Source organism: Tiliqua scincoides, chromosome 3 (assembly GCF_035046505.1).
Source record: "Tiliqua scincoides isolate rTilSci1 chromosome 3, rTilSci1.hap2, whole genome shotgun sequence".
NCBI classification, from domain to species: Eukaryota; Metazoa; Chordata; class Lepidosauria; order Squamata; family Scincidae; genus Tiliqua; species Tiliqua scincoides.
In genome coordinates this window covers 2,721,684-2,737,974 of record NC_089823.1, presented here as the reverse complement: position 1 = coordinate 2,737,974, position 16,291 = coordinate 2,721,684, and the positions used below count along the sequence as shown (strand labels likewise).

Sequence of the window (16,291 nt, the reverse complement as noted above, 5' to 3'; positions counted from 1 at the left end):
CCTTCAGGTACAGGTGCATGAAATTGTTCTGGTCACGTGGCTTGTTGAGTGTGTTTGATCTCATAGCAGGTCTGGAGTGCTGCTACGCTTGTTGTCTTGCTACTGTGGATTAACAGCATGTGCTCCTTCCCTGAATGTTCCTTCGAAACTGTTGCTTTTCCACTTTTTCTCAGGTGTGATCCCAATTGTTTAAATGACTGGTCTTTGCAGTTTTTTATTGCTGCCAGTCATGTGTATGATGTTAGGCTAGCATGACGTTAGGCACATCAGGCTAATATAATGTTAACGCAATCCTCCCCCACCCTGAGTGTTTGTCATCCTGCAGTAGCCAAAGGTGCATTGGTGGAAGCCAATATTCTTCCAAATCAATGGATGTGGAAACTGAGGCTGGAGGCAGAGGCCTGAACAAGGCTATGCACTGTGCGTCTGGGAAATAACTGGACTTGAACCCAGATCCCCCAGTTCAGACTTCCAGTTTGCAGTCACATCTCACAAGTGCTGGATCTATTCCTGTGTCTAACTTGGTACTTGACTACCAGGTCAGATATCTAAGCCAGCTGATGAATAGGACCCCTCCCCCCTTTCTAATGTTGCTTATTGATCAATAAAACAATGTATCCAAAGGTCACCTGCAGTGTACTTGAGATAAAATCCATGCGAACCGACCACAGTGCCAGTGTGAGAGTGCGCCTGGTTAAGATGTCTGTAAAACCCCATGAGTGGAGCCTGCATTAGAAATTGACAGTCGCCACTTAGGGAGGCAAAATGTCCCTTGGTTTGAGCCATATAACCCAGCAGCCCACCCAGGGAGCCATCTGTTATTCTGGGCATTAAATGCCACTTTGAGCAAAAACCTCTTGCACTCAGACTTTGATGAAGCCCTGCACAAAGTGAAGCAAAACCCAATTCACCCCCCTTCACTGTGTTTAGACTTTCAGCAATGTCTATGCAAAAAGTGACAGTCTCTTCCCAGAGTTCTCCCCCCCACCCCCCAGAACTTGAAGGAAGGGTGGCGATGGTTGGAGCCTGGCACTGAGATTTGTGGTGTCTTGGGGATGAGAGTCCCTTTTGGAGCAAAGGAGAAGGTATGCAGGCTTTTCAGTTATACAGGACTATTCTCCAGGCAGTTCTTGTGTGATTAAGCTGCTGACTTTCAGTTCTGGAGTTCCTCAGTTAGGAGGTCAGCACTGGTGAGCAGGCTTCCCTGGAAGATAACTTATCCATCCTACCCTACTCTCCAATTTTTCCTCTGGGAGGCTCAACTAGAGGGGAGAGTTGGGTGTATTGCAGCACACACTCTCAGTTCAAGGGGGAAAACCACGAGAGCCGTAGGAGGCTGGCTGTGGTTTCTGTGAATTTGAGAACCCCCTGCAACATGCTGGGCTTGTGCAGACATTTGGCTGATAAGTATTGAAAAGGGTTCCTTGAACAGAGAAAGGTTGAAAGATGCCAATCTAAGGACACTGAGCTGAAAGAAATTTCAAAGCAATGCTGTATTTTCACAGAAAATAAAAATGAATTTGGCCAAATGGGAACATTTGCTTTGAGTGAATGTATTAATGCAGGTTTTCTTCCAAGTGGATTAAAAGTAAAGCAGATTAGATTTCTCTGGAGAGCAGGGCCTCGTGGCAGTCTCTTCTGCTTGGGCATCGTCTCCCCCACCCTGGCACCCTGGCACACACTGAGTTCTGCTCAAGGCAGGTTCCCCATCACCCTCACTGCTGCATTTGTGTGGGCTGGCAGCAGATGGGAGGCTGGAGTGAGCCCCCACTGTGTTCTCACCAGGTGAGGGAGGCTGTTCCTCTCTGGAGGGCTCCTTGGGATGGATCTGAAGGAGATCAATATGCATCTGTCACCAGTTTCATTAAGGAAATGATTGAGCTTGGCATGCTCTGGGGCAGTGGCCTTGGCTGTCCACCTCCTGTTGGAAGATCTCTTGTCTGATGGCAGCATGCTGCCTGCTGATTTTGAAGCCTGAACAGGCGCAAGTAGGACTTGCAGTTCTGAAATGTCCTGCCTGAGGTCAGTCTGCAACACAGAGCTGCACCCCTACCTGGTGCCCCACCAGCTAGAAACTGAGGCCAGAGGCAATGGCGCTACAGGCTGCAGACTGAGTGGCAGATGGACTGAACCTGACTCATGGAACGCAGGCAAAGGGCCTACTCCATCTGTTGCCCTGGAAAGCAGAGGCACTGGCTCCATGGCCGCCTTCCTCTCACATTTTCCTGATCTGCTCTTGCAAGATCCAGTGTGTGTTGTTTTTTCAAATACAAGGGCAGCCTCACTGCTCCTTCGAGTCTGTTCCAGACCAGCTGCCTTTTCCAAAGCTTGTTAAAAGTCAAACCTGCTTCTCTCCTGGCCCAGCTCCCCCTTCCTGTTCCGTAAGCCCATTGGGGGCTCTTGACTGGTATAACTTGGAGGACAGGACCAGGAAATGAGATGATTTTAAATGAATCCAGCACCTGAGGCAGTGACATCATTACATCACTTCCGGGTTCTCTCTGGAGGAGGGGGTGCTGGCAGCTTCACATGTGGAGGCTCCCCTTTGAAGGAACTGGGGTGTGAAGCTTAGTGAAGCAATCCATTACTGGGATGGAGCCTCAGGAGCAGTCATATGCCCCCCTTGGCATAGTGCCTGGGGAAGGTGCCCCTCAGCCTCCACCCTAGTTTCGCCTCTGCTCCCAGTTTATTTCAGCCTCTGATTCACCCTTTGAATGCATAAGCAAATCAGCAGCTGGGCAGAGCTCAGGGTGGCTCTGCCCAGATGGGCTACTTTGTCTCTACAGCCAGGAGTCTCTCCCTGTGTGTGGGAATGGCCTCTTGCTGATCAACACCTTACAAGAGGAGGCAGAGGAAAGTGAAATAAATAAGAATTCCAGCCACGTGCCCCTGGAGCTGTCCCTGTCTGTTCTGGGGAGAGGGCTCCATTGCCGTGGGGGGCTCCCCAGAGCCGCCAGCGATTCCTGCCGACTGCTGAAGTTCTGCTCACTCTTGTCTTTTGCCTTGTTCCCCAGGATGGAAGCCTACAAATACAGGTACCTGTTTCTTTCCCCACCCTCTGGGTTCCTGCATGCCTCTGTGGAATGCTGCATTTTGCCTGACCTCACTCTTGTTGCTCCGCAAAAGTCGGGACCCTCGGCTTTGATGTCTGTCCCCATCCCCTGTCCCCCACTGTGCCTCTGGCAAGAAATGGATTGGCTGCACCTACTGGGCCCACACCTCACCTAAAATCAGGAAGGAAATGGGCCTGGTATTCTGCTCAAACTGGAAGCCTGTCATCAGAGATCTCTGCTGCACTGAGACCGATAACGCTGAATACCAGGAAGCTGCAGGGCTGCTGGCGGATTTGCAGTACAGGGCAGAACTGAGCTTGGAATTAAGAGTCTGACTCACCAGACCTCCTTGAATGTCATGGCCAAAGTCTACACAACAGTGGAAACCATGTTTGTCTCTCCGCTCCCATTTTGTCCTTCGTGTGAGGTAGGTTAGTCTGAGAGAAATCCAGCTAGGAAATCCCTTCATGTTGGGCCCCCAGGACAGGGGCATGAGAGCCTCACTGCTGTCAGCTAGACGCCTTTAAAAGGGGATTGGACAAGTTTCTGGAGGAAAAATCCATTACGGGGTACAAGCCATGATGTGTATGCGCAACCTCCTGATTTTAGAAATGGGTTATGTCAGAATGCCAGATGCAAGGGAGGGCACCAGGATGAGGTCTCTTGTTATCTGGTGTGCTCCCTGGGGCATTTGGTGGGCCGCTGTGAGATACAGGAAGCTGGACTAGGTGGGCCTATGGCCTGATCCAGTGGGGCTGTTCTTATGTTCTTATGTAGCTGAAGGCAACACACTTTGTGGTGGGCGACCAGCATTCCAGGTGACACGGAGAAGCTCACCCTGGGTGTGGCGTTTGCATCTGCAGACAAATGCTGCAGTCCCAGGGAGATGGGGGCAGCCTTAAAAACACATCGGGGCAGGGGAGGGGGCCGGCCGGCTTGTTCCATTCTTCCTGGGCTTTTGTGACTGGTCCAAGGTCACCCAGTAAGAATTTGAACCTGAGTTCTCCCAGTCTTGGCCCAGTGCTCTTAAGAGAAGGCCCTGCATCCCTCTAGCATGCCCCCATTTCTGTGTTGAAAGAACACCCACCCCCGCCTGCTTTGCATCAGAACGGAGCAAACACCAATAAGAAACAAGGGTGCCTGCACTGCTGTACCTCGTTTGGCCCTTCATACGACGGTGAAGATTGTGCAACAGACCCTGGTGGGCCGCTCTGTGACTGTTGCCAGCCTGCTTGGCCCCGTCTTGAGAGTGTGGCTGGTCCGAAGCTGCCTTCCAGTCTCACTGGTTGGTCCTTCTGGGGTCAGACCAACAGGCTCCCTTTGCAAGAGGTCCACAAGTTTCCGTTCAGATGTTGGCGCCAAGCAGCAGCACGTGCCTCACAGTTGTGGTGCTGGTGAGCTTGGTTGGAGGGGGGAAGACAAGTAACATGCAAAGCACCAAAGACAGAAGTGTTGTGTTGAGTTGTGTGGAGTCCTCTGGTCTCATGGTTCGCAACACTTTTCTTTCCCTTGTGAATGTTGCTGTGGGTACATTTTCTATACCCTTTTAAAAAATCTGGTGTGCAGCTGGATCAGTAGCACTGGGGGCCTCATTTAGGGCACTCTAGAGTGGTCATTGCGCCCTCTTAAGGTTTGCCTTTCCAGTAAATCTTCCTGTGCATTGCAAGCATGTAGCCTGGTGCAGAGGTGACTTCCTCGTTCGTTATTGGTCTCCGTGTGGCGGGGATCTTTGGTGATAGTGGAACGGAGATGTATGGCAGAAGGGAAAGCCTGTCCTGATGTGCCTGTTAAGCTGTGCGGCTTGCTCCGTTGTGTTCAGATGCACTTGGGCTTGAACCCTGATCCTGTGCCTTTCATGATCCATCTGTGTATCCACTTGGTATACTCAGCAGCGCCATTTTGACAGCATTTAATAGGCCTGTGTGCACTCTGACATCCAGCTGGTATTTCTTGCACTGACAACCTGCTTTCCATGCCCACTTTTCGCCATGTCATAATTGCATGACACATAACGCTGGTTACCTGTCTTCAAAGAGTTTGAACTTGGTACAGATGGCTGAATAAAAAGTCTTATTTTAGGCTTTTGACTTGGAAAAGATTTTGGGAACTGGGTGGGACTGCCTGCATAAGCCATCCCAGTGATGGTGCTAAAGCTATAGTCCTAACCACACTTCCTTAGGAGTATGCCTCGTTGAATCTAATGAAACTTACTTCTGAGTAGACATGCCTAGGACTGAGCTCTCAGGCAGCAATTTGCAGTGTTTTTCTTTTCATGGCACACTGACCCCTATGGTCTTCTCTGTTGTCTTCACCTCTTGTGATGCCACTTCTGGGAACTTTTCTGGGCCCTGTGTCTCTGTTTCTAGGGCAACTGTCTGTGTAGGGCAGCGGGTCTCAAACTTGCTGGGAGTCCGAGAGCATGGACATTCTGGGAAGGGTCCCACACTGTGGACTGTCCTGAGGGGCTAATTTACGGCTGGCCCAGAATGGTAAAAAAGATGAAAGCCCATTGAAGACCACACTCTGCCTCCATTTCTAACCAGCTTTCTTCTGTGACATCTCTCCAGGTGGTAAATACAGGGTTCCTGGCCATCTACCCTCAGGCTGCATCTGGGGCCAGTCCACCTGGTAGTCACAGTATGTGCCTTCAGACTGTCGTCCTGGACTCCTGCTGTTGAAGCTCAAAACCTGGAAGCAGGTGCTTCCCAGCAGCTTGTCTTTGATGCCTCCGCTCTGTCTCTGTATAGATGCAGATTGTGGGCCAAGGGCCACTGGGTCTCTCTGCCTTATGGTTTGAGTACCATCCTGACCCACAACCACCTGCAGCTGCATTACGTGCATCCAGCCCAAAGAGCCCACTTGACGTCTTACAGCCGTGGCAGCAAAACTATAGGACAGTGTTTTTCACAGTGGACAGTTTTACCCCCATCTAGTTTTACTCCTCATCTAGCAGTGGACAGTTTTACCCCCATCAAAGAACTCAACTCTGAGGGTTGTGGTGAACTAGATGGAAAAGCAGATTAACAAGAGAGCTGAGGCATGATGCCAAGCAGCGATTATTTCTGTCTCTTCCTTCTTTACTCAGCGTGTGGTTGGTCTGTGGAACTCCTTGCCACAGGATGTGGTGACGGCATCTGGCCTGGACGCCTTTAAAAGGGGATTGGACAAGTTTCTGGAGGAAAAATCCATTACGGGTTACAAGCCATGATGTGCATGTGCCACCTCCTGATTTTAGAAATGGGCTATGTCAGATGCAAGGGAGGGCACCAGAATGAGGCCTCTTGTTATCTGGTGTGCTCCCTGGGGCATCTGGTGGGCCACTGTGAGATACAGGAAGCTGGACTAGATGGGCCTATGGCCTGATCCAGTGGGGCTGTTCTTATGTTCTTGGGCAATGCCCATGAACAATGCCCATTCTTGAGCCCCATGAGTGCTAGAGACCTCCCTCGTCTTGCATTTGATGGTCTCTTGTCCCCCCTCTTGTGGACATCTGGAAGCATGAGGCTGGACGAGACGGACCCAGCAGGACTCTGGCGTCAGGTGCCTTTCTGGGAAAACGTTTTTTTGAAGAAAAGCGACCACTCATAGAGAGGTTAAAGTTGGCCCTACTCTGTTGAATAAACTAAAGCTTTTGTTCATTGATCTTCTGATTAAGCCAATTGATGCTTGCAACCCCGTTTATTTTAAAATGTATTTATTGTCTTTGGTTTATTAAAAATATATACTCAAGATGATGTACAGCCATAAAATATTTAAAAATGAACCTAAGAAGACATTAGCCATAATCTAGGAAGAAAATGCCTTCTCTGCAGGTCTTTGAGGCATACTGAAGTCTTCAGAAAAGCTGATGAGCCTTGTAGCTCGGGGGAGTTTTCTCTTGATTTGTGAAAAGATGGTGCTGAGTTGTGGTTCACACATAAGACCTGCTAGGGTGATCTGACCTTTCCTGGAACAAAGCTGGCCAATGGAAGAGAAGGGGCTTCCCGCAAGTCTCTTATTGTGCAGGAAGCACACAATCTTGTTTGCCTTCTATGGTATGTGTATGTGCTTGTTTTCCCATTCCCTTGAACTGCCTGTGTTCCAAATAGGAGCAAATCCACATCTTAACTGGACAATAAATGGCTTACTGGCCTCTCTGAATAACCACACTGACATATGTGATGCCATAAGCTTTCACTGTTGTGCTGTGAGAACTTGGCTGCTTTGAATGGCCCTAAATCAAGGCACCTCAGCCTTTGGTTTACTAAGGTCTTCCTCTTGCATCATTGTGGGTTTCTTGAGAAGCAGCCACACAAGTGAGATGTATTCTCTCTGTGCTGGGAGGAGGGGGGTATTTGCACCAAAATTGCTCTGTTTTGTAAGGGCTGCACACAGTTTCCCTTGCCCTTGTTTCTTCTTAGGTGATATTTTTGTTTCTGTGATGGAGGGAAATTGTCCTGCAGTGATGTCCAACCTGACCTCTTCCCCTCTTCGGATGAACCCTTATCAGACAAAAGTTTGATGATATAATTGAGAAAAAGACAAAGAAACTGGAGGGAAAAGGGCTTCTGATCCCCCAACTAGTTACCTCCAAAGACTCTTTCAGTCTTCTATATGAGGGAACTGTGGCCCACTTGACCCTTTGGTTGCCACATGGAAAGTTTTTCGCACGCTGGTTTATGTTCTGGAGCTCTGCTTTAACAGTGGGCAAAACGTTCAGGAGACAGGGGTTCTGATGATGATTCTAGCTATTGGGCTTGGCTTTTCTGCTCAGCTGTAGGAAGAGCATGTGTTGACTGAGTAGAATGAGCAGAGTTGCTTGAACATGAGCTCCACCTGAGCACACTCGCCTCTCCAGATAGATCTGGGCGGAGAAGAACCCCCCCCCCTTCTCAGATCCTTAAGAGCTGAGCTGCTACCAGTCAGAGGAGTAGATCCCACTGAGCTGGTGGGACCAGTAGTTTCTGCATCAGTTTCCATTGCATTTGTTCATAGACCGCCATCCCCTAATTGTGGACTTCCTAAAAGCACCAGCCAGCCACTTTTGAGAAGAGGATGCTGGAGTAGACAGCACATAGTGGAGAAGGGATGGCACAGAGGAGAGGACTACCAGCCAGGGTGGGGCTCAGGTGTGCTCATTTTCAAGCACCTCTGCATGTTCTACCAAGTCAGACCTTGGTTTGTCAAGTGCAGCATTGTTGACACTGACTGGCAGCGTATCCAGCAGTGTTTTTTCCCCTCTGCCCTGCTTGAAGATGCTAAGAACTGAGACCTTCTGCATGCAGAGCAGGTGCCTCTCCTGTTTAAAAACAGCTCTATCTTCTTCAAGCATCTGGGTCACACTGTGGTGCTCATTTCCCTCTGTCTACATCCCAGCCATCACCACTGCGTGCCAGGGTCCTTGGCTCTGTTCCTGGTGTTTCTAGGAAGTTGGTTTGAGCAAGTTTTCCTTGGCCAGGTGCCCTGGATGCTCAGAACAGACCACGGCTGTGAAGGATGATGAACAGCCTGCTGCTGTGCGGTCTCTTGTATGCCACCGTTGGTGAGGAAGTGCTTGCGTTTGGCCGCTAGGATCAGGACTGCAGCCACTGGAATCCACCCACATCAGGGTTGCTGGATGTTGCTTTGTGAACTGGGCAGCGAAGTGGCCTTGTTGGCTCAAAGCAGGTCCTCTGCCACACCCCTCACATGCACTCTCCCAACTATAGCCATGAAACCACCTCCTTAGGCTGGAAATGAACCCAAAGACCATCTAGTTCAGCCTGGTAATCCAAAGGTAGAGCTACTCCCCACCCATTGCTCAGGCCTTCTGACTCGGATCACGACAACTAGCTGAGATGGCCTTCCAGAGGGTCAGGCAAATACCTTGAAAATGTCTATCTTTGCTGGGGTCATTAAATTGACCTTCCATGTTCAGCAACTGTATACCTCTCACAGCCCAGTCCTCTGCTTGTTCATGTGAAGGAAAGTTCTAGAGAGCTGAACGTGGATTGTTTCCAAGAAATTACCCTCCATAATGAAGATGTCTGTGTAGTTGTTGTGGAGAGCTTAGATTCTGGTTTTTCCAATGAATATTGGAGCAAGAATAAAGCAAAGCCTCTGCAGGTAGGAGATAGGGGAGGGAGGAGTGTTCCAACAGGCTTTTGCTTTGAAGCATTAAAAGGGATGAATGGGAAGTGAACTCTCACTGTGGGTGGTGCTTGTCTAACAATATTGCACCAGGCAGGGTTTGGCAGGAGAAAACAGCATCCCTTGTTCTAAATGGACGGGAGAGAACAGGCCTTGGCTGGAGAATGAAGAGAAAACTTGGGGGCACTGGTGTGAAGGGTGTGTGCGTTTGTGTGTGTTTTTAATTTAAATAGTTGACAAAATCATGCGGGGGATGGAGAGAGGAGAGACGCTCTTTTTCTTCTCACATAACACCAGAACTAGGGGACATCCATGAAAGTTGAGTGTTGGGAGAGTTAGGACAGACAGAAGAAAATATTTCTTTACCCAGCGTGTAATTAGTTTGTGGAACACTTTGCCACAGGAAGTAGTGATGGCATCTTGCCTGGATGCCTTTAAGAGGAGATTGGACAAATTTCTGAAGGAAAAGTCCATTACAGGTTACAAGTCATAGTAGTTATGTGCAAGCTCTTGGTTTTAGGGGCAGGCTGCCTCTGATTGCCAGATGCAGCACCGGGATGCATAAGAACATAAGAACAGCCCCACTGGATCAGGCCATAGGCCCATCTAGTCCAGCTTCCTGTATCTCACAGCGGCCCACCAAATGCCCCAGGGAGCACACCAGATCACAAGAGACCTCATCCTGGTGCCCTCCCTTGCATCTGACATTCTGACAAAACCCATTTCTAAAATCAGGAGGTTGCACATACACATCATGGCTTGTAACCCATAATGGATTTTTCCTCCAGAAACTTGTCCAATCCCCTTTTAAATAAGTTTTGTAAATATTTAAGTTTGTAAATATTTGATGGCTGGATCAGAGTGGGAAGTGACTCAGCGATCAAGAGTCAGGGCTGACCGTGGATGTGCTCAGTGAGTTCGCAAGTGCCAATTCCCCACTGATCTTTCTCCATCACTTTGGTTTCCTCTTTGGAGAACGTCCAGGATATTGGCAATATTTTTTTTCTACATTAGGGGAGTTGTTTATGGAGTGACAAAAATGTATGGCAAGAAAAAAAAGGAACTTGAACTTCCAAAATTAATCTCTGGGAGAGGTGTTGGAAATTCCAGTGGAACTTGCACCTGCCTCAGAATTATACTCCCAGTTCTGACTGTGATTATTCAGCGATAAAGAAAAGGCACTCTGCATGTGCTCAGGGACACATGTATTAGTAATGATTAGGATATATCAGTGGTTGTCCCACATTTAGCTCCGAAACCCACTTTTTAAAATGAGAATCTGTCAGGGCCCACTGAAAGTGATGTCATGACCGGAAGTGACATCATCAAAGCAGGAAAATTTTTCACAATCCTAGGCTGCAATCCTATCCACACTTACCCAGGAGTAAGTCCCTATGACTATTTTTGTTAAAAGAATATGCACAGTAGCTTGTTAAAAGTACAGGTCTGTAACATTTCCCCAAATGCAGTCACATACCATGGGAGCATCAAGTCTAATATATTAAAAATAAAATATTGAACTGAATGGGGACCCACCTGAAATTGGCTTGCAACTCACCTAGTGGGTCCTGACCCACAGTTTGAGCAACACTGGGTTATACATTACACTGTCCACAGCCAAGTACAGAGTGAGACCTATATCTATCTTGTCAGCTTCTCCTGCTAAGATTTGCATATCCCTATCCTGATCCTCCAAAGACTGGCTTGCCTTCAGAAAGAGTTTTAACAGGTCACAGTTCAGGATCTAGCCCAGGGGTGTCAAACATAAGGCCCGGGGGCCAGATGCAGCCCGTGGAAGCTTTTTATCAGGCTCTCAGCTGCTGAGCAGTGCAGGTGGTACTGCTATAAGACAGCCCACATGAAAATGGGGCTCTCCCATAACTTGAAATATGATCAAGATTTGTGTATTTTCTCTTCTGTTATTTGCAGCTAATGAGTTCCTAAGTGAAAAAGTGCTTATTTTTGGTTATGACTGATCAATGACATCATTTCCTGCCTAATGACATCACTTCCAGCCCTCAGCAGGCACCATGAATGCTGTTCGGCCCTTGGTATGAAACGAGTTTGACACCCTTGATCTAACCCATAAAGTCATAAACTGTTTGTGGGCATGCGCAGCCCCACATTGATCAACAAGAAGTGGCCACACGGGCAGCCGTATGGCTCCGTTTTGCTCCCCTGCTGGGAATGGCTCTGAAGGGAGGCGCCACTTGCAGGCCGCACTGAGACTCGCTGCCAGACTGAGTTCTCCATCCCCTTCCAGCTATGCCACCGGGCAGGGGCTATTAAAGGGGACCTCCGCTAAGCAGAGAGAAACAAATGGTGCATGGAGACAGCTGGCTAGTGGCTCCACGATCCGCTCTGACATTCTCTGTCCAATGAAGCCTTCAGCATGTTCAGCAGTCAGAATCGCATGTGGCTTCTGTTGACATGATGAATGTCGAGTCTGCTTGTCCTGCACCCTTGGACCTTGCACCCTGGCATCTGGCAGGTGCAGCCTGACCTTTGCATTGGGGCAAACATTGTTGTAAGGAGTCATGAGCAAGAGAAATGTTAATGGCTGGATTCCTCCCCCATTCCCACTCACTGAAAGGTACTTAAACATTCAGCACTTGCATTTAGCAAGCATAGCCGTGTTCTGGGCAGCTGCAGCAAATGTTCCTACCGAAGCATGTGCGGAGCGATTCCCATGCCCCTCTCCATTTTGGTGCATGTGTGCTCGTTTGCATGCTGATTTCTGTTATGAGAGAACCTTTCTTGTGAGTTTTCAACAAGAGCTGCAAAAATGTCCCCTTTTCAAGCCTTTCTGCTAATCCGGGGCGCTTGGGGGATACTGTGTATGTATACACAATTTTGTGTGTATATTGGTGGTTTGGATATTCTTCATCCTGGAACGAGCGAGGCCTGCATTCTCTGGGCAAGTGTTGAGTGAGTGTTTGAAGTGGGAAGTGACTTTCCCACAGTTGCACATTCCAGCTCAGCTGTGGCTTGGCTCACTCTGAGCTGGAGTGCTGCCCTCCCTCCTGAGGTAAAATTCATGTCCTTTAGTTTCGAACCGGAGATGCCAAGATCTTAGATGTCCCACTTTCAGCTTTTTCATAAGTCTAACCTAGGTGTGATGCTGACCTCACAGCTGTTGCTGTAAACAGCAACGAGCCTTTGGCTCTCTTCATTGGCACCATAATACCTAGAAGGATTTGCTTCCTGTTGTGGCAACACATCATTTTGCATGTCTTCCCCCTCCCCATCAGTGTGTCAGCCAACAGTGTGGCCCTGCAGTGTGGAAATTCAGAACATTCTGACTTTTGAACACACAGTTCGTTTTTCTAGATGTTCCAGAGGGGAATGAAAGACAAACTCCCCCATTTTCAAAAACAGTTGTTTGTTCATTGTGACATCTGGTTATGTCCCTGGTCTAAATGCTTAGCAAATGTCAGCTTTCCGGCTTGTAGGAAATGCTTTCAGTCCTTTTTGTCAAGAGAGGGTGGAACAAAACTTCTGTTCTCCAGCTTCTCCTGGAATCAGAGAGGCTGCGGCCCGATCTGCCCAGGTGGCGGAATGAGGGTGTCTCCCTTGGGGCTGCCCTTAAAGAGTATTGGGAAGCTTCAGCTGGTACAAAATGTCTTGGCACAGGTTCTAGTTGGGCTGCTTGTGCAAGAGCACCTCACTCTCCTCTTGTGTCACTTTCCTAGGTCAGCAGTGTGCTTCTGGGCTCCTTCAGCCTGGCATCAGCATGTGTAAAGGACTTTCTCTACCCACCCACCCCCGCAACTTCTTGCCCTCTTTGCTTGACATTGGGGACCCTCTTTCCCAGAAGCTTGGCTGCAGGGCAGTGGGCAGACTCATGACAGAGCCTTTTTGGCTGCAGCCCTCAGTTTCTGAAACACCCGTCCCCTAGAGGCCTCTTTGGCTCCCTCAATGCTGGCTTTTTGCTTCCTGCTAAAGACTTTTGATCAGGCAGGCGTTTGTGAGTTTATTGCCCTGCTTCTAGTTGGGTGGTTCCCTGTTCTTGCTATCGGTCTTTTAGTTTTATTGGGTTGATTTGTGCTTGGGGCTTGTGGGGCATGTATATTTTTTTATTCAGTAGTGCAGCTGGAGGGTTGCAGAGCACTGAGTTTTGCAGGGAGCTTCACCTTGGCGTGCAAGTGGCTCCCCTGCCCTTTCAGAGGTATTCTGAGCGGTGGGAGCAAAATGGAGGTGTACGCCTTCTGAGAGCATTCCAGAGAGGCCTTCTGGGCCTACACCTCCGTTTTGCTCCCAGCACCCAGAATGACTCTGAAGCAAGGTGACCCAGATGTCATAACAGCAAAAGAGGACAAGGCACCCCAAAATGTAGGACATTCAAGAAAAATGTAGGACACGACAAAGTAAAAGCTAAAAACACTCATTGATTTCATGTGGTTAAACGCTATATTACCTACTATTAAATTTAAAACAATATTACATTTAGGGCACAAGCCTAACCGGGTCTACTCAGAAGTCCTATTTTGTTCAATGGGGCTTACTCTCAGGAAAGTGTGGTTAGGATTGCAGCCTTAATTTATTGCATATAATTTATTAATTGCAAGAAGACTGTGCGCTGCCAGCAGGGGCCTGCTCACAGGGGAAAGGAGGAGATTAGGTTCTTTTCCAGGACATGAGGCTAAAAAAGAGGACATGTCCTGGAAAAAGAGGACATCTGATCGCCCTGCTCTGAAGGGGAGAGGGAGGGGCCGCTTGCATGCCGTGGCGAGACTCCCTGCAAAACTTAGTGCTTTGCACCCCATCTAGTTATGCCACTGATTTTATTGTTTGGCAACCTTCAGTCTCGAAAGACTATGGTATAAGCCTACAGCACCCAGTATTCTCGGGCGGTCTCCCATCCAAGTACTAACCAGACCTGACTCTGATTAGCTTCCGAGATCAGGCATGTACAGGGTAACAGTTAATAATTAATTAATACTTACTAATACAGTAACTAAACAGTTACTGCTGTTTTTACTGGTTTTACTGCTGGATTGTATTTTAAAATGCTGCAAACTGCTTTGAAGAACTCTTTGGAGATGGAAAGGTGGGATATAAGTGTCTAGATCAATTGATTGTTCAAGTGATCAATCAGTCCTGAAATGGTGGGTGGTAGTATTCTGTGTTGCAGGTCATTTTTTAATGCTCCCCTGTTTTGAAAACTATCCTTGCAAGTTAAAAAATTTGCAGGCATGCACACACACACAATCAGAGTGAGTACATGTTGCTTGGTACATGCCCTGTTGTGCTGTTTTTCTGCTTGCAAGGAGTTGGGGAGCATTCTGCAATGGCATCACTGCAGCCTGAATTTGTGCATCTCTTGCATCGCTTCAGCTGCTGTGAAACTCAGCAACTCATTCTGCTGCATGTTTGAACTAGATGTGTAGTTTTTCCGGTGGTATGCAAAATGTCCTAGCAGTTTTGATTTCTCATTAGTGAGTCAAGAACAGACGCACGCACTTTGGAGTGCCTTCTTGCATTAGACAGGTGGGAACAAATACTTTTTCTCTTCTAGATTGCACCAAGTCCAGATGCTAGTACAGTATTTTTCTGGCAGGGCCCTTTTTGCCTTTCCCAGCTGCAAGGTAAGCAGAAATCCAACAGGACAAACGTATTTAATCCCTAGGTATCAGTGCTGGGTAAAGCTGCACCTGTTGGATTTCTGCTTGTGAAAGGCACAGGAGCCGTGCCAGAAATCCTTTTTAAGCAGATGGCAAATCTTGCATCAAGATGGGTCTGTCTTGCATTTGTACTGGCAGCAGTTCTGTCAGCAAATTATTAAGTATGGAAAAACTTGACCGATTCCTCCTGCACTTTAAAGGGTGCTGCGTGTTGTTTACACACAGAGATAATCAGGAAGTGCCTCTTTGTCACTGGGCAGCAGTTTCTGCCTGGGGAATTTGGGATTTGGGATATGTACTGACAGTCCCAGTGATTTACGTGCAAATGGTGTTCCTTAATTAACTAGCAAAAGAAACAACAGCCTGTACAAAGAATTCAGAAAGCAAGCACTGGCCTGAATTTTCCAGCTCTTCCAAGAGGCTTCATCTAGTTTGACGTCACAGGCTACAGAAAAGGAGCGAAGACTCCACACCAAATCTTGTTCCAGTGGCATAGCTATGGGGGTGTAAAGCACTAGGTTTGGCAGGGAGCCTCCCTGCAGCGTTCAAGCAGCTCCTCCTCCTCCCCTTTGGAGCCATTCTAGGTGGAGGGAGCAAAATGGAGCCATTCACCTCCCCCTGGCTCCCTCCTGGGTCACCATTTGCTCCCCCTGCCCAGAATGGCTCCGAGGGGGAGGGGCCACTTGCATGCTGCGGTGGGGCTCCCTGCAAAACTTAGTGCTTGGCACCCTCTCTAGCTACGCCACTAGGATTCTCTAGGGACAGAGACACAGGGTTGAAAGCAGCAGGAATTGTCCTTTGATGAGGACCAACTTTCTTCCTACTGCCTTTCCTTGTGCTAGCACTTATCTCCATGCTGTGAAAGGCTTCAGCTGCTGATTTCAGCAGATCCAGCTGCTCTACATGGCATCGAAGCAGGTCAGGCCATGCTTTTTCTGGTCGGTTGGCAACACTACAGCATGATCTTCTAAGGCTTTGGTGTAGCTGCCAGAATGGTTTGTCACTGTTGTGGATATTCCTTCCCCACCCACTCCCCATTGTCTTTAATCTTAGGAAGTGTCAGTGGAAAAAAATACTGTCATTTTTACTGGCTTTTGTGGCTTGAGCTAAACCAGCTGCCCTGTAGACAATTTCTCCTCTCTCGAAGCTGTTTTGGATGAGACTCTCTACAGCACTTTAAAGCAGTATTTAAGGATGTGGACTGGAAGGTTGTGTCCAGCAAGGCGGCAGGCCCTGCTTTTGAACTGCATGGTGGATGGGGCCAGCCTCCAGACTCAATACACCCCCTGTTGCCTGATATTGTAAGGCAGTGGGTTGCAAAGTACATTTCAGGGAGCTCTGGAATTATTTTCAAGAGCAGTGATTTTCAGCTGGTGTGCCACAGCACACCGGCGTGCTACAAAAGGTCAGCAGGTGTACCACAGGAGTTTGGATCACTGAAAAACTTCCAGGTTCTGCGGCTCTGTTTCTAGTGCAACTCTATGGAGTAACAAATTGTTAGAATTG

General features: G+C 48.4%; 1 protein-coding gene across 6 annotated transcripts in view; it reads left to right on the top strand.

Moving 5' to 3' along the window:
• Positions 1 to 16,291, top strand: part of ARRB1 (arrestin beta 1) — a 112,253-nt gene that overhangs the window by 28,195 nt on the left and 67,767 nt on the right. For 5 of the 6 annotated variants that reach the window (XM_066619872.1, XM_066619868.1, XM_066619873.1 and 2 more), the window contains exon 2: positions 3,015 to 3,035. The exons of the other annotated variant lie outside the window; for it this stretch is intronic. In XM_066619872.1, coding sequence (XP_066475969.1) covers positions 3,015 to 3,035 — 21 coding nt within the window. The remainder of the gene's footprint in view (positions 1 to 3,014; positions 3,036 to 16,291) is intronic. 6 annotated transcript variants of the gene reach the window in all.